Source organism: Hibiscus syriacus, unplaced genomic scaffold, assembly GCF_006381635.1.
Source record: "Hibiscus syriacus cultivar Baekdansim isolate YM2019G1 unplaced genomic scaffold, ASM638163v2 tig00005929_pilon, whole genome shotgun sequence".
In the NCBI taxonomy this organism is placed as follows: domain Eukaryota; kingdom Viridiplantae; phylum Streptophyta; class Magnoliopsida; order Malvales; family Malvaceae; genus Hibiscus; species Hibiscus syriacus.
In genome coordinates, this window is record NW_024062071.1 from 372,613 (window position 1) to 391,011 (window position 18,399).

At 36.5% G+C, this 18,399-nt stretch overlaps 2 protein-coding genes and 1 long non-coding RNA gene across 3 annotated transcripts; all 3 read left to right on the forward strand.

Moving 5' to 3' along the window:
• Positions 1 to 2,482: 2,482 nt before the first annotated feature.
• LOC120200154 (60S ribosomal protein L15-1-like) lies at positions 2,483 to 3,775 on the forward strand. The gene is made up of 4 exons (XM_039201062.1): positions 2,483 to 2,531; positions 2,708 to 2,874; positions 3,133 to 3,330; positions 3,428 to 3,775. The coding sequence occupies exons 1-4, from the start codon at positions 2,528 to 2,530 to the stop codon at positions 3,671 to 3,673; spliced, it is 615 nt and encodes a 204-aa protein (XP_039056993.1). The 5' UTR covers positions 2,483 to 2,527; the 3' UTR covers positions 3,674 to 3,775.
• Positions 3,776 to 4,593: 818 nt separating this feature from the next.
• LOC120200163 lies at positions 4,594 to 6,389 on the forward strand. Its single transcript, XR_005523516.1, has 3 exons — positions 4,594 to 4,679; positions 5,602 to 5,855; positions 6,163 to 6,389. It is a non-coding gene; the product is annotated as an uncharacterized LOC120200163 (long non-coding RNA).
• A 1,390-nt stretch (positions 6,390 to 7,779) lies between these two features.
• On the forward strand, positions 7,780 to 18,097 carry LOC120200151. Its single transcript, XM_039201058.1, is given in 20 exon segments — positions 7,780 to 7,886; positions 8,078 to 8,172; positions 8,860 to 10,933; positions 11,393 to 11,560; positions 12,007 to 12,147; positions 12,205 to 12,401; positions 12,587 to 12,977; positions 12,980 to 13,064; positions 13,202 to 13,254; positions 13,337 to 13,441; positions 13,525 to 14,073; positions 14,076 to 15,205; positions 15,437 to 15,542; positions 15,955 to 16,135; positions 16,436 to 16,503; positions 16,610 to 16,725; positions 16,814 to 17,240; positions 17,243 to 17,589; positions 17,660 to 17,750; positions 17,881 to 18,097. Coding segments are annotated over 18 exon segments (6,231 nt in total). The 5' UTR covers positions 7,780 to 7,886; positions 8,078 to 8,172; positions 8,860 to 8,868; the 3' UTR covers positions 17,892 to 18,097.
• The last annotated feature ends 302 nt before the right edge of the window (positions 18,098 to 18,399 follow it).

Consider the following 18,399-nt stretch of genomic DNA (forward strand, 5'->3'; position numbering starts at 1 on the left):
TAAGGTCCATTCCTCTATTTTCTGTGCTCGAGTTTGGTGGTGTTCGATATTTTTTTTGGGTTACTAATTGTTACATTATTAAGTTAAAATTAAAGTATTATAAATGAATACTTAAAGAAATATTTAAATAGAAATGTTTAACTTATTTAATTTTAAATTAATAAAGACTTACAGATATTTAAATTGAAAAATGACAGACAGAGCGACTTAATTTTTTAATTTTAAAATTAAGAGGGACTTAATTGAAACAAAAATACCTAAGTTATTGTTTGTTATCATGTAGACTTCAATTCATGCACAAGTGATTTGGACGGTAACAAAATACAGGCTCCATGTGCTTCATGTCTGGGTCTATTGAAGTGAAGCACTTACCTTCCTGCACATGAGGTTGGCTTGTGGCATTGGTTAAAATTGTTATATATTTTAATTTATAAATTCATATTCATCCCGTCCCGTCCCTTACATTTTCCCTTATTTTTCTTTAGAAGATTATGTTTAAATTTTGCCCTTAATTTTTTTATATAAAATTCTACGTTCCGTTGGAGTTCATTTCTGATGCTCTTGTATAAGTTGAATGGAGTTATAAAAGCCTATATGCTTATTAGTAGTTATTAGAGAAACTTGATTCATCAACAGACAGTCACAAACTCACACAAAAACAGAAGGGAAAAAGTAAAGAAAGAATAGAAACCGATGAGATGCATCAGGTAGAGGAGGTGGTGTTGGCATTTGTGGGGGTGTTGGATTGCTCCGACTGGCGGTGAGGAGGCGAAGATTGGTGAAAGCGTTGGGCGGTGGAAAAGAGGTCCACCGGAGAAGACTCCGCTATCTTCCCAGCTTCAAGGGGGGTGCCGTGTTTGTACGCCACCCTCAAACTCTCATCCTCCGATTGCTTCGCCTGCGCCGTCGCATGCTTTATGCCTTCCTTGCTTTGTGCCATCGTCCCTCTTTCGCTTCCAATTTCACGAGTAGTAGTGGATCCTGTTGTTTAAAGCTACCACTAATACTCCACGTGTCGCCTTTCTGCCTCGTTTATGTGCAGCATTTGCTACACGTGTTGCTTTGTATCTTCACACGTGTCTTCCCCCTCTTACTCCCTTTCAATAGTCGCTTGTAGAACAAGAGTTCTTTTCATTTTCTTTCCAGAATAATGAGTTTAAAAATTATTATTTTTCTTTAAAGTTTTGGATTCAAACATCATAAATGTTAAGAGTGTGAATATTTAATATCAAATGATTAAAAATTATCTTTAAATATATATTTAGATAAATTTGAGGATGAAATATGAATATTCAAAAGTTTAAGAGATTAATTTAGAGAGATGATAATAATTTAGGATGAAATTAGAATGTCTAAAGATTTAGAGATTAATTTAGAATGAGAGCCATAGTTTTGAGAATATAATTAGAATATTTTAAAGTTTAATGATCAATTTAAAATGAGGATTATAGTTTGATGACATATAATGTAATTAACTCTTTTTCCCTGGTTTTAGAATAATGAGTTTCAACTTTCAAACACGAACCAAGCGACTTTGGTGGTAAAGAAATTGTTGTTATTACTTAAAGTTTTGGATTCGAGCGTCATGAATGTTTGGGATGTGAGTGAGTATTTAATAGTAAATGATTGAGAATTATCTTTGAAAAATACTGTCATATATTTACCTAACTTGACATTAGCATGTGTATTTAAAATTTAAAATATAAAAAAATGATAATTACATAAAATCGACAGTGTTAATCCATGTAAAATCAAAGAAAGTAAAAAAAAAGAAAATATTACGATTTAATTTGATTTTTTAATTTTCTCATTTTTTCTCAATCCCTATTTATATAGAGTTCGAATTATTAATTTATTTTTAATTTTTCGATTTCTTTTTTTAATCCTATTTATATAGTCCGGAGAGATTAAGTATCTCACTATTATTTAAATAACATAAAATAATTTTATTATTGGGCTTAAGTCTAAGGAAGTTGCTGCTCAACGAAAGTTGGTTTTTAGCCCAATAAGGATAACATGTTTTTTTATTTAGCCCATTAGGACATCTTGGGTTTTATTTTGGGATCTACTGTATTACAGTATTCATGAAACTCATCATGTCGATGTGACGAATTTCAGTAATTTTTTTATTAAAACTCGTTACCACGAGGTGATGAGTTCAAATAAAATATATATTTTTTATTAAAATCCATCACATTGAGTTAAAAAATTAGAATAAAAATTATTATTTTTTATTAAAACTCGTCATCTCAACTTGACGAGTTCCGTGTTATTGTAAAAAATGTCGTAGATCCAAAAATAAATTTCTACTTGTCTTATTGGGCTAAACAAGAAACCCATAAATCTTACTGGGCCAGTTTGGCCACGAAAGTTGGATACTTAGATTGCCGGTTTGGGCCAATGGGTCTAGTGGCGGGCTGTTACAAAATCAGGGCTTGCCCCTTATAAAAGGGCTATTTTGCTCCCTACCGCTCAGTTTTCTTCTCTCGCAGCTGAAAACCCTAACAAATCTCTGCGCAGCTCGCCAATGGGTACTCTCTCAAACACAGCCTCTTTCTTTCTTTAGTTATTGATTTTAGATACAGATTGTTTCCTTCCTTTTTTTTTCAATCAATTTTCTTCTGCGTTTCATATAGTTTTTCGAAATGTGGTTAAAATAATTACACATGCATTGCTTTTGATTATGATGGGGGTTATACGAGTGTAGGGGCTTACAAGTACGTATCGGAGCTATGGAGGAAGAAGCAATCCGATGTAATGAGGTTTTTACAGAGAGTGAGGTGCTGGGAGTACCGTCAACATCCAGCTATTGTTAGGGTCAACCACCCTACTCGTCCTGACAAGGCTCGACGCTTGGGTTACAAGGCCAAGCAGGTAATTTACGTTTCAGTTTCACGATTTGATTTGATGAGTGCTTGTTCTCCAGATCTTAATCAATGGATGTTCTTTAGATCCAATCAGATTTAAGCCAAACAATTTATTGTTTGCTTTTATCGATATATATGGAAGACGTTTAGAGTAATATATTCATGTTATGTTGGACGTGAGTGCTTGAAGCAAAATGTCGATTCCCAGTGTTAATTATGAAATGAAATGGTATGAATCGTGTGCTTTGTTTTCCGATCTTCAAAGGGCTATGTGGTTTATCGGGTCCGTGTTAGAAGGGGTGGTCGAAAGAGACCTGTTCCAAAGGGTATTGTTTATGGTAAGCCCACAAATCAGGGTGTTACTCAATTGAAGTTTCAGCGCAGCAAGCGCTCTGTCGCCGAGGAGCGTGCTGGTCGAAAGTTGGGTGGTCTTAGAGTCGTTAACTCGTACTGGATCAATGAGGTTTGTCGGAGTTGCTAAATGTTTTGGTTCTTTTGTTTGAATTTGCATTTTTTTGATGGCATTGCCCTTATTGTTTTGTGCATGTTCGATCTTGTAGGATTCTACTTACAAGTACTTTGAGGTTATCCTCGTTGATGTTGCACACAATGCCATCCGCAATGACCCGAGGATTAACTGGATCTGTAACCCTGTTCACAAGCACAGGGAGCTCCGAGGACTCACGTCTGCCGGAAAGAAAAACAGGGGTCTCCACGGCAAGGGTCACTTGCACCACAAGAATCGGCCTTCTCGGAGGGCAACCTGGAAGAGGAACAACACCCTCTCCCTTCGTCGTTATCGCTGAGTTTAGTCGGTTGCTTTTAGACAATATTAATGGCTCTGTATTGTTGGATTCTAGACTTCATCCTCTTGAGTTTGAATTTTTTGCATGTTTTCTGTTTGAGTTTGAAACTTTTGCAGGGTTATCATATCTCGACGCTAAAGATTAAAGTTTCCACAAACAAAAACAAACAAATTCACACGTTAATCGAATAATTTTAAGTATATAGTTTTAATTTTAGTCTTTAAGGATTTATATTAATTTAAATATTTAAAATAGTAAATTATAAACTTAGTAATTGAACTTTAATCTCTTCTATTTTATTTACTATATTTTTAATCTTTTCAATTTTCTTATTGGATTTAATACATTGAATTTTTTGTCATTTGGCAATTTAACAATGTAGTTTTTAGCGTCGTTAATTATTTAACGACGGAGTGACCAAAATAGGATAGAACAATGTTCAATGGTCAAAAAATTTGATGTTTGAAGTTTAGTGAAAATTAAAATTTTTAAAGTTCATTGAGTAAAATAAAAGTAGGGTTGTAAATTAACAGGAATTTTTGTAAATTGTTCGTATAACGTTCGTTTACGTTCATTTATTAAGTTAAATAAACGAGTATGAACAAAAATTTGTCGTACGTTTAATAAACGAATGAACACGAGAAGAGGTGTGTTTAGTTCGTTATTGTTCATAAATAAACTCGTTTATATGTTCATGAACACTTTTGTTTATATGTTCATGAATATGCTTGTTTATAAACTCGTTTAATTTTTTATATTTCAAATATTAGTGAAATTACATACTAAATTGAATACATATTAAAATATAGAGTTTAAATTATAATTCTAAGAAGATTAAGCACCAATTATATAATTTTATAAATTTCTACACAAAAATCTTTTCCCGTGCTCTTATCTTCTACGCTTCATTTCCCTTTTATTTTATTTTTATCAAATCCTAAGTTTATCAAATTTCAGCCGTATCATTTCTTTCTAAGAAGATTTTCGAGTTTTGCAGTAGTTCAAGGTTTATAATCAATCCATCTCTCTTTCCTTATTTTTTTTTCTTTTTTAGCTAAACAAATGGAACCAAATCCTAGGTTTACTCGCTTAATATGTTAGAGTTGCTTTATCTGTTCATGATCCTCTTTCATACTTCTAAACTATATGATTACATTCTGTGGTCTTTTTGTTTATTAGACAAAGTGTTTAATTCGTCCGTATGTATGATTTTGTTGATAGTATCCGAGGCTTGAGCAAAAAATCAGGGTTGTTTTTACTTAGAAAGCAGCATGATTAATGACAGTCATTTACAAGTTAAACCACCTGTCAAAAACCCTGCTATTTTTATGTAGGATAGGAAATTCTTACTATTTAACTCGGTGATTGCTCCATGATACTTTACTCGAAGAATAGGCTTGGAGTTCCGAGAGTTGAACAAACTATACTTTCTGAGATAAGAGAGGCTGTGTGATTAAGACTTTTCGATGTAAAATTTAGTCTTGTGTCAGGGTTTCAAATCGTGGTCGCGTTTTCGGTTATTTCGGATTTACCGTGATTGCGGCCGTCGCGGGTAACTCGGAAGGTGGCGAAACCGCTATATCGCGGCCGAAATCGCGGTTGCGGACCGTTTTTTAAAACCCTGGCTTGTGTATCATGTTCATATATAACTAGGCTTCGCATGGGTATAACACGAAAGGGGGATTAGATTTGTAAATGGTGACTGTATAGCTAACCATATTGTTGGATTGTAGGAATTATTTTGCCTCTTTGGATGATGCAATTGCTTCAATAATCTATTTTGGAGATTTGAAACTAATCTTCTTCAAGAGTTGCTTCTATTTGGTTTAATTTGGATTTCCTTTCTTATATTTAAATTAATTTAATTTAATCGTACCCAATGTATTAAGTGCTTTCACATTCTTTGACTGTTGGTTTTCTTCTCAAAGGAACTAGAGTGAAGAAAAAGGAAAGAGAACATCAGATTAATTTCATCTTCAACTCAATAATTGGTTGCATCTCTTGATATATTTCATTGTTCAACTTCATCAAACGTCATCAATAGGTATGTAAAAAAGTTCGTATTTTTTTTTATATTAGTAATATATATCAGATCCGACTCTTTCTAATAGTCTCTCCAAAAATGGGGTTCGGGGGAGGCCACAAAGAGTTCGGGGGAGACATTTTCAGATCTTTATTTGTGGTATGTTATTCTCTTTTACCTTGTATAAGTAATATGTATTATTGCTTTTTATAGAACTTGTTTATTATATGTAGTGTTACCCACTAATAATGATTTGATTTAATGTTTAATTATTTAATTTGATCACCTAATTTTATTTTTTTTATGTAGGGCAAAAAAGAAATTAAAGAGATTTTTTTTACTTTGACGTTATAATTTTAAAATTATTTATTTTTTTCTCTGATTTTTAAAATTAAAGGTATTTATAATTGTCTATGTTGCTGCTAATTTCGTTTTACCATTCTTGAGGTTTGTTTTTATTTCTTAGGTTCTGCAGGTGAATCGATTGTCGTTTTAGGAGGGATATTTTGGTTGTGCTTGCCATTTTTTGTTGTTGTTTTGACTGTGTTGTTCGATATGTGACGGATGACGTTTTGCTAAGTTGCTACTCGTATGATTTGGTTGGTCCATTTTATTTTCAAGTATGTTTTAAGATGGAAATGTTCATGGATGTTTATAAATATTGCTATAATGTTTTAAGATTGTAATTTGTTATTGTGGACTGTTAAGTTTTATTAGTTGATTATGTTTAATTTATTATTTTCTATTTATTTAGTAACATTTTTGAACATATATAAACGAGTATGTTCGCGAACGCTAATCGAACATGTTCGCGAACGCTAATCGAACATGTTCACGAACATATAAACGAATATGCTCACGAACACGTTCACGAAGGTTGAATGAACGAACACAAACATAATATTGAAAATTAAACGAACATGAATCGGACATGAACATCTTTAAATATAAACAAACGAACACAAACATGATTTTGTTCGTTTAAGCCCGATTCATTTACACCCCTAAATAGGAGTGAGAGTAAAATTCAGTGATGGAATTTATAATTTATCCTATTTAAAAAATGGGTTGGTTTTTTATTTAAACCTAAAACAAATATTTTTTATTTCATTTAGTTGAAGATTTTATATAATAGTTCCTGTATTATTTATTTAACAAAATTAAAATGAAATCAGTCAGATGAGTTTCTAATCGGTTATCATATGATTTTCGCAAGTGAGATGAGTTTCAAATCGGTTATCATAGAAGGTGATTCAAGAACGGTGATAGAGAAGCCCAAGAACAGATCTCCTGACCTTTTTGAAATCAGTGCGTTAGTTTGGGAACAGCAACGAGCGGATTCCTTTCATGCATGCTCGTTTAACTGCATGGTGACTCAGAGGATTCGTTATGTGTTGAAGAAGCACCGGATTGTGTGGAGTTAATGGCTTTGGAGGATAGGAGATGGATGGCTTCGATTTAAGCTCATCTTCGAAGGATATGCAGTTTTACACAGGCTCTATTTGGTTCTCTCTTCTCTCGCCTGCGATTTCTCAATGCAACTTGATTTTGGAGCGAGAAGATGAACGGGCAGCTCTTGGGTGTCTTTAGTTTGGCTTTTTGATTGTTTTCTTTGCTTTGTTTTATGTTTTTACTTTTTACCGTTTTGCTTTCTTAGTTGGATTCTATGAACTCATTTACTTTTTTCTTGGTCGAGTAATAAATAAGCTGACCATTTTATTTCAATATATATATATATATTGATAGATTGTGGATAAAATTAAAATATTAAAGAGTTTGAAGATAAATTTAGAGATGAATTTAGAATGTTTAGAAGTTTAGAGATCAATTTAGAATGATATATATAGTTTAAGATTAAAATTCAAATATTCAAAGTTTTTAGAACTAATTTAGAATGATGGTAATAATATAGGGATGTGTGTTGCAATTAACTCTAATATAACCAACATTGGTTTATCAACGGTATATAATGATCCACGTGTCGTACTTCGAAGCATTTGGACCATCCGATGATAACTCCTTTTAGATGTTTAATTTCAATTTTTGTTTGGTTCAGAATTAAGATTTTCCATCCCCGTTTTTTTATTTCCTCACTTATTCTTTCTCTAACGGACTGATTTTTGTTTTGTTTTGTTATACTTCGGTTTCGCCGGAACCCTAACTCTATTAACCGGATAATTCAAAAATCCGGTGAGTCGCGGCCACTGATTAATTCTTCAATTAATTTCCCCTCAGTTTGCTTTGATTTTATTCAAGCACATTTCCTTTCGCTTTATCTTCTATTTTTTGGTTTCTTCCTCTTTATTCTTAGTTTGATTCCGGCTTGTTGTTATGTTGTGGTTAAAGTGGTTTTTGTTATGAATTGCAATTTTTTGGTGCAGTAAATGACTGTACGATTAGAGAGAAGGTGATATCAATCAGCCTGGGCTTCATCACCGGATGGAGGGAGGTAGCGTCTCTAGACTTACTTGCTCTGGTAACTGTTCGTATTCCTACCTGGTGAATTTTAAAACAAATTATTTTTCGGAATTTTCATTTGCATGTTTAAATAGAGCGTGAAAACATTTGTGTGTCCAATTGAAGTGGGGAGTTTAGTGTTAAAGTTTAGAATAAATTTTTGTTGGTTTCCGCTTAAATAGATTGAAACCAACTTCTTTTCTGCACTCTTCCAGTTTGTCTTAAGCTCAGTCGATTGTGCTATAGCCGCTTCTTTTCATTGATATAATTCTACATTTAGCGTATTCAGGGTAGATGTTTTGCGTTTTTGTGCATGTTTACATGCAAATAAAATTTTGCGACATTATCCATTTTTTGAATTGACTTCATCAAACTTCATTAGTGTAATTTTTTGGGTTACTCATTGTCTTTTTAATGACATCGGGCTTTGCAATTGCTAGTGAACACTGAACAGTTAACATTTTTTTAATGCTTCAAATGAATTAATCTATTTGAGTTTATGTTCTTTGAACTGTAAATTACTATTCAACTCTATAGGAAGTAGTAAACTGGTTAATGTGGTTGGAGAAAGCTTCTTAACTTTACACCTTCCCTGCACAATTCCCATTGTACAAGGATAGTCTTAAAAGTCTTGGGCCTGATCTCTTATCTGTGTATTACCCGAACTGCAATTCAATAACCCATCTTCTTCTTCTACGTTCTTAGGGATACACTCATGGATTATGATTACAATGATCTCCAAAGCTCGAATCTTCATTTAGCTGGTGAAGGGAACAATAAATTTCTTCCTGTTTTATGCCCATATGCTCTCCCAAGATTTGATTTTGATGATAACCTTCATGGCCATTTAAGATTTGATAGTCTGGCTGAAACTGACGTTTTTCTTGGCATTGAAAGTAGCGAAGATAACCAGTGGATTGAAGATTTTTCACAGGGGAGTACTGGGATTGCATTTAGTTCGAGTGCAGCTGAACCTTGTTCAATTTCTAGGTGCAACAATGTCTGGTCTGAGGCAGCCTCTTCTGAATCTGTTGAAATGCTATTAAAATCTGTTAGACAGGACGAAAGTATTCTCGGTCAAACTATCAGTAAGGATTCAGATGCATGTGATGAACTGGGTGGCGGCGCAATAAAGCTGATGGAGCCTAGTTTGAAACCTGGAGAGAGTGATCTTACTGAAGTAGGGGATGCCTTACAGCCTGCTTCACAGGCAGATGAGATTCCTGGAAAATTTTATGGGTTGAAAGGTGATGTATCAGGAGATCAGTTGGTTGACAGTGTTTCTCAGACGCAAGAATCTAAAGCTTCAAATACGAGTAATACCGACTTATCTGTGAGAGATGAGTCTAAAGATGGTGAACAAATTGTTGTTAGTGAAAGTCAAGTGGAAGCTTCATTTGATCAATGCATGGATAACAGGGAACAGGTAGATAACTTTTCTTCTGGGACACAAATTGATATCTTAGTTCCATCTGTACAAAACACCTGTGAAAGTAGTAAGGATTCAGATGCCTGTGATGAGCTGGGCGATATAATAAAGCAGATGGAGCCTAATTTGAAGCATGGAGATAGTGGTCCTTCTGAAGTAGGGGATCGCTTACAGCCCTCCTTATGGACAGATGAGTTTCCTGGAAAATTTTATGTGCTGAAAGGTGTTTCTTCACCACATGAATTCGACTCCTCTGTTGATGGGACATTGAAAGTTCCAAATACAAGAAGTATCGACTTACCCGAGAGAGATAATAAAGATGAAAATAAAGTGGAAACTTCAGTTGATCAATTTGTGGATAACAGGGAACAGTTAAATAAATTTGCTTTAGGGTCACAAGTTGATACTTTGATTTCCTCTGTGCAAAACACCTGTGCAAGTAGTGTTTTTTTAGAGAGCCAAGATACCACACATTTGAAAAATGATACTGTTGATGAAAATGTTAACAGTTTAGCAGGGGAAAATGTTGATTTGAGCCAAGAAATTCACTTTGATGGTGAGAACTTGATTGAAAATGCAGTTGCAAGTGTTACCTCAGATGTGCAGAAGCATTCAGTTTCAAACATGCAATCTACGGAAGATGGACGTGTTGCTGGAAATATTACACCTACTGTGGGGGAGCCTTCTAAGAGGACATTGAAAGAGAATTCTGACCTCCATACAGTGGAAGAGTGCAGTGAGGGCTTGGCTGTAGAAAGTCCTCTGCCAACTGGCATATCCAATGCTAATGTATTATCTGTTGGAAAGTTACATGACATATCACCAATGCCCTTTTTTGGTGATACCATCATTAAGGAGCAGGAAAGTGAAATCAGCAATATTGATACTCAAATTTCTGTGATTGGGGAGCCAAAGTTGGATAACATGGATTCAATGGTGCAGATAACATGTGATGCCACTGAGAAGAAAGATTTGTCAGAAAGTGATTGCCACTATGATATGAAAATCTTGAGCAGCAAGTCTGAGAAACATTTGTTGTCTGTGGAAGATGGTAAAGGTTCTAAAGGTGAACGCGATTGTGCCCAAAATACTTTGGGAGCAGAACCTATGAGAGTAGATGAGGATTTTATAGTCACTGAACATACTGATGATTCTAAATTTGAGCAGAGTGGTTCAGTTGCTGAAAAGCAAAGCACCAAATTGCCTTCTCATTCTATTAAAACTGACCGCGGAGAGTATGGATCTTTGGTTGTAATAAAGAGAGTTGATTCCTCTTCCTTTGGCACAAGTGACACTGCAAATGAGTTGGCTTCAAATTTACTATCCGATGCTGCCATCAGTGGCAAGTCAGGTAATTCTTGTTTTTTTGATAAGATTTGAAGGCCTCATTAAAAACCCCCTTCTTGATTAATGGAGCTTGTATAGAAGCTCCTTAATCAGGAAAAGAATGCCTTAGAACTTCATTAAAGAAAATAAGAATTACAACCTAGAAAAAGCTAAGCCAAATAACCCTTACAATAATCAACAAACCCCCATCCGAACTGGAACCAGAAACCCAAACGAAAACTGCATACAACATAAAAGTCAGCCTATACCAGCCTTTGCTAAGCATCAGCGTCTATATTAGCTGTCCTTGCAACCCATCTAACAAACCCCCCAAAAAATTCTAAGATTATCAACTATATCTCTAACAACCCCCCCATGCCATTAAGTTTGTTATGAGTCACTGTTTATTATGAAGCACATGTCCTTGCATTTTTGTTGCTCAAGATTTCAAAAGATAATGTCCACTACAATAAAATTCCCTCAGGTGCTGACAGTGCTGTATCCATTCAAGATAAGAACAAGACACTAACAAATTCAGTGCCTTCAACTTCAAATGAACTGCTTCTTAATGCTGACGAAAAGCATCCTGAAGATAGTGACCCCAAACTTTCTCAAGAGTTCAGTGGTCATATTGTTGCGCATCAGGCTGATGGTGACTTTCTTTATCATTTTTTCCCTGAAGTAATTGAAATAGATATTTTAAGCTTGTCATGATGGAATCCTTCATTTATCCTCTCAAATCTTGTTCCTTAGATCTGATCTCCGTCGTGTCGGTAAAAGCTGGTTTTTTCTTCTTCTTCTTCTTCTGTTTTTGCCACCCCTCCCACTTTCCCCATGTTTTATTGGGATGTATCTCCTTTTACTTGGAATTTCTGCTTGTGAAGTTATATCCTGTTTAAGGGTTATTTATGAACTGTCACCTTGTTTCTATGGAAGCACGGTCCATAAATTAATTGCATGCCCAACCTCTTTCACGGCTATATTTTCTTGTGGGACTATTTCATCAGTGTTCCCTTTTCCCTCTCATATTGATTCATGTTATTCACCAGTTTTCCCTTCCCCTCCCACATTAATTCATGTTATTCTTCTGATTTGCAGGTGATAATGCGAAGACACATGATAGTTCATTTCCTTCGGCTCCTTCATCTGAACCTCAAACTAAAACCCACATGAAGGAATGTGGTAGGAGTGCTGATCTTGAAAATCGTTCCTGTGGATCTCCAATTCTGATTAGGACTTTTGAGCTGTCAGAAAGTAATACTGGAATGAATACTGTGAAAGGATCAAAAGATCCGAGTGCCTCGGTGTCTGGGGTCATTAGTGAGGAAGCAAACAAAGAGCACTCTATTTCTCAGGATACTAAAGGAAATGATGCATTTTCAGGTGACAGAAATTTCACCTTTGAGATTCTTCCGATGGCAAATTTGTCTGAAAAAGAAGCTGGCAAGAATTGGCAACCTTTTTCTAGCGTTCAGCATGACAAAATATCCTTGGTAAGTGATGCTTTCTTGAAGTGGTCCTTCTTGTGCTCTAATAGTTTCTCGTTTTTTATTTTCTAGGTGATATTTTACAAGTATTTTGTGGTACTATATTTTATCATTTTATCGTGTTCATGCTCTATCTCTCTTTAGTCTCTTGCACTTGCTCTCTCACTCTTTTGTGTTCATACAACAAAAAGGTTGGAGAGAGAATTCCATCAACCTCTGCCTCAACCAAAGTGGGTCCCGAAACAGCTGAAGAGGTGAGTCGTTCAAATCTGCAGACATCTAAGAGGGATAATGTATCTGGTGGCTCCAAGGGAACTCCTGCTAGTAGAAGAAGGCGAGTGGGTAGTAAGAGCACAGGAAAGGAAGCTGCTAAAAAAGGCATTGTTGCAAAAGATAAGACTCCTGCAAGACAATCAAAAAGAAGTGGTAAAACAAGTAAGGCATCACTCAGTACAGCTGAAAATGGCCAGCTTGTGAAATCCAATGAGATGCAGCACTTTGGACACATGGAAGGTGATAATATGAACCCATTTGGTGTTCTTTTTACTTCTGTACCTAGTTTGCTGGACCTAAAAACCTCAGTTATTCATCTGCAGTTTTTCACCAGCCTTTTACAGATTCACAACAAGTTCAGTTACGTGCTCAAATTTTTGTATATGGAGCTCTGATGTAAGCAGTGAAACTTTATTTTATTTTATTTTATATACTGCATTGACATGTTTTGGCATTGCAATCATTGTAAAATCTAGTTGTCTGTGTTTGTTGCTTTTATTCTTGGGACTTTTAATTATTTAAACTCGCCGCAGTCAAGGAACGGCACCGGATGAGGCTTATATGATATCGGCATTTGGGGGACATGGTTAGGTTTTCTTATCTCTAGCTATGTTACCTTGGGCTTTTTTCTTAAAAAAAAATTAGTTACTATTTTGTATCTTATGCAGATGGAAGAACCATATGGGAGAAAGCCTGGGGAGCATGTATGGACAGAGTATGTAGTCAAAAATCTCATCCTTTTATCCCTGAAACTCTATTGCAAGCACATATAGGTATCTATCTTGACCTTAAGTTGTTGAAATAATTTCTTCTGATTCTGTTGTCTGTTAACAGCATACCTTGGTGATATGCTCAGGTGCTAAAACTCCTGATCAATCAATCAAACAAACTGCACTTCAGACTAAGATCACATCCTCGCCTGCTAGTCAGTCTAACAGCAGGGGTACAACAAGTAGTGGAAAGCCAATGATCCCCCTTTCCTCACCACTGTGGGTGATTCCTACACCTTCCGGTGATGCCCTTCAACCTGCTAGCATTCCAAGAGGTGCAGTTGTGGATTATCAGCACGGACTTTCTCCATTGCATTCATCTGTAAGGAATTTTGCTGGACATAATGCTCCTTGGGTGTCCCAATCCCCTTTTTGTGCCCCCTGGGTTCCACATAGTGCTGCATTTGATAGCAATGCCTATTTTCCTGTACTTCCCATCACAGAAGCAGTTAATTTAACTCCCGTAAGAGACGCATCTGTGCCTAATTCTTCTGTCATGAAACAGGTTTCCACAGTTCCTATGGTCCGGAGCGGGGGTCCTGCTAATGTCTTTGCAGGGATTCCCTTGCTTGACAACAAAAAAGAAACATCGAGATCTAGTCAGAGTTCTGCTGATCCAAAGCCTAGAAAAAAAAAAAGTCAGTTTCTGAGGACCCTGGGCAGATTATACCTCATTCTCAAGCAGAGTCTGTTTTCGCTACTGTTGTGAATAGTCATGCCTCTTCACCTGCTGCTATTACAACCCCTGACAATTTTATTACATTTGTCTCTGCTGATCATATCAAAAAAGATGACCGAAATTCAGATCAGAAGGCTACTCTGTCTGAAGAGACCCTTGGTAAACTCAAGGAGGCTCAGAAGCAGGCAGAAGATGCTGGTGTCCTTGCTTCTACTGTTGTTTGTCGCACTCGGGAAATATGGAATCAGTTGGAGAAGCAAAAGAATTCTGTGTTGACACCAGATGTTGAAACTAAGCTGACTTCTGCAGCTGTCACAATAGCTGCAGCAGCTGCTGTTGCAAAGGCTGCAGCTGCAGCTGCCAGTGTTGCCTCAAATGCTGCCTTACAAGCAAAATTGATGGCTGATGAAGCATGGGTTTCAAGTGGTTACAGAAATCCTACTCCAACTACTACAATATCTTTTGATAGTGTGAATCTTGGCAAGGCAACACCTGCATCCATCTTGAGGGGTGAAGATGTTGCTACTAGTTCAAATTCTGTTATTGCTGCTGCAAAGGAAGCCTCTAGAAGGAGGGTAGAAGCTGCTTCAGCTGCGTCAAAGCAAGCCGAAAACATAGATGCCATTGTTAAGGCTGCTGAGCTGGCAGCTGAAGCAGTATCACAGGCTGGGAAAATTGTTATGGGTGGGCCTTTCCGGTTGACTGAATTGGTAGAAGCTGGTCCGGAGGCATACTGGAAAGTACCCCATGCATCTTCTGAGCCAAATGGTGCTGTCAGAGAACATGCAGACAAAGGTGGTAATGTGGAGGCTCCTGGTTCAGTTTCTGAGCATCCACAAGAGGTTCCCACTGATAAGAGTAACCATGAAGTGTCACCAATTCTTAGAGATACGGACTGGTGGTCTATTCAGGATGATTCCAGGTTGAAAGATGGCATTCTGGGTGCTGCTGCAATTAGTGGAAATGATAAAAAGGGTCGCAAAGTTTCAGATATTGCCAAAAGTAAAGGAGTGTCCACTAAGACTGAACATGGGAAAGAAGAGGAAACTTTGAAAGATAGCAATATGAGGGAAGGTTCCCATGTTGAGGTTTGTAGACTGTACTTGATATATGAATTTAGCTTTTTAATCTTTGGTAAAATATATTTTACTAGGTTCAAATGATGCAGTTATATTTGATGGAAATATGCCATATACTGGTGCATTTGAATTTTTCTGCATTCGTCTTAGTAAATGCATGAAAGTGTTGCAGTTGAACATGTCTTATTGATCTTATATTCATATCTGATCTTTTACAATTTACCGTTTCCCAATTTCTAGGTATTGAGAGATGGAGGTGGCTCGAAACTAGCATGGTTCCCTGCTGATATTCTGGATTTGAAAGATGGCAAAGCTTATGTGTGTTACAATGAACTTCGATCAGAGGGTGAGCTATCATACATAGCTTGTTTTGGTTTAATCAACTGAATGATGGATGATAATAAATAAAGCAGATCTGTTGGACAATCCTTGTCCTTGATTTTTAATAAATCCTGTGTTGATGTCTAGCCAATTTTATTTTCTCATTGAAGAATATTGCATGATTATTTCCATTCTGAATCAGGAATTTTACTTACATGACGTGTGTGTCTATAGTGAGAAGATAAACAATGTGGTTAAATACATCAGAATAAGGATACCTTCATTTTCTAATGTATTTGTCTACACTTCCACTGTGTTGCAGTGGTTTCTTATGAGAAAACATCTCCTCTAGAGATATTTGGAGGTTTTGTCTCATGCACATATAAATTAATGAGGATGCTTTCTTAACAAACTTGTTTTGATTGCTGATCTTACAGATGGTGATAGGTTGAAGGAATGGGTGGAGCTTGAAGGTGAAAGGGATAAGGAACCCAGAATACGCAGTAGTCGTCCTATTACGGTCATGCCATTTGAAAGAACTAGGAAGAGACGCAGGGCTACCATGGGGGACTATAATTGGTCCATTGGAGATAGAGTTGATGCATGGATGCAAGATAGGTATGCGTGCATTATTTTCTATTTCTTGTTGTAGTGCATCAGATCAGAAAGGAATGTTACTATTGAAGATAATATAGGCATTAAAAAACCAATATGAATTATGAGGATGTAGTGCAAGGATAATTTGTCATGATTTGCTAGCCAAACTAGCAACATGAGTGATTGCCAATTGCCTTAATTTCTTATGCATATTTAAAACTCTCGTTAGCTGTGTAATGATGAAAACTGTTATGATTGTTTAGTAAAGAGTGGTAGAAACTATGGTAATTTGTCACTTGGATACTGATATTTGACTTTCAGCTGGTGGGAGGGAGTTATCAGCGAGAGGAGCAAGAACGATGAAACATCATATACTGTCCGTTTTCGCAGTACGTGTGACATTTTGTTAACAATCTTGTTTATAATATGCTCTGTATTAAAGCCTATGCAGCCTTTGAGAATTATTAACAGTTCTGTTTATTACATTTACAGTAGCTCAAGGAGAAACATCCATTGTCAAAACATGGCTTCTACGTCCTTCTCTGGTATGGAAGAATGGTAATTGGGTTGAATGGTCCATTTCGGGGGATAGTAATGGCTCTTCCCTTGAGGTGATATGTCGACTTATGTTTCTGATTGATGTTTCTCTGATAATAACTTAATGGCTTGTGTGTACTAAGTAGTTGATCTGTTTTGCAGGGTGATACCCCACTGCAAAAGCGACCAAGGATAAACAGTCCTGTGGTAGGTACTGAAGAGGGCACAAAAGGTTTTGGCCATGAGGAATCCAAGAAACCTGATGACACGAGATTGCTTGATTTACCTGTGGGTGAAAAATTATTTAGTATTGGTAAATACACTGGGGATGAGAGTAAGCCTGGTTCGCAACGAATGAAATGTTCAGGTTTAAAGAAGGAAGATTCAAGGGTTATTTTTGGTGTTCCAAAGCCTGGAAAGAAGAGAAAGTTTATGGAAGTAAGCAAACATTATGTTACGGATTGGAGCAGTAGAACTCATGAAACAAGTGATTCTACTAAATTTGCAAAAAGTTTAATTCCTCGTGGATCTGAACCAAAGGAAAAACGAATGGCTGTATCCAAACCGAAGGTTCTCAAATCCGGAAAACCACTAGTGTTTCTAGTAGAACTATTCCTCAGAAGGACAGCCTATCAATCAATGTGGGTTCTGAACCTGATGATGATGAAATTATATCAGGAGAGCATAACACGGAGTTCAGATCAGTTTCAAGTTCTGATGGTGCAGCGGAGGGCCCGGTATTATTTTCTTCTGTGGCTGCCTCATCAGATGCACCCCGGGAGAAAGCTTTCATGTCAAATGCTAAATCTGAACGTATTAGTAAAGGGAAACTTGCTCCAGCTTCTGGGAAGTTGGCTAAAGTTGAGGAGGAAACGAAAACCATCTCTGATGCTGTTGAACGTCGTAGGTCTAATCGGATGATTCAGCCGACATCAAGAGTAAGTAAATAGATGTAGTCCTTTTTTCCTTGTCTTTGTGCCGCTTACAGGTCTTGTTTATTGTCCACAGCTCTTGGAAGGACTGCAAAGCTCATTGTTAATCTCAAAAGTTCCCGTTCCTCATGACCAAGGTCACAAAGGTCAGAGCAGGAGTGCTAGAGGTGAAGTTTAAATTTCTTATCATTTGGTATTCATGAAGCAATGCAATCTTTACCCATTCTTTTAGCTTTGCTTATCGCCAAATGTGCACCGACCGATTCATGCAACTTAACCGTCTCGGCTGTATAACAGGAAATAACTAAGGTTTAGAAGAAGGGAGCTGTTTTGCAACATGGGAATCCAGTCTTACGAGATATATTGGATGAACAACAGGCAAACATTCAATTGTGTAGCTTGTGTAATTTATGCCATGACAGATAAGAGCAAGGGCCAAGGAACCAAAATTGCTTCTTTGGCTTTTGAGATGTAGCAGTAGATTATTATATATATAATATTTATTTTCAAATGATTTTTGGTTTTGTTTATAATTATATACGAAAAATGTGTGTTTTTTTTTAATTTTTCCGAGACGTTTGCGGAAACTTTCTGATAATCTGCGTTTTACGCCAAGCAGACAGACGAAGCAAAGCAACGTTCATGTTTACCTTGTTCTTGTTTTGCATTACTATTTCAGATTGCTGTTCATAAGGCAAAGCATTATGATAACGTGGAACTCGTCGGGTTCGGGTCCCGTGCCCATCCCTAGTTTGGTCTCTGACTACCTCTCTTGGGGATTTTCTCAAAGTCGGTGAGTAATCAATCGTATATTCG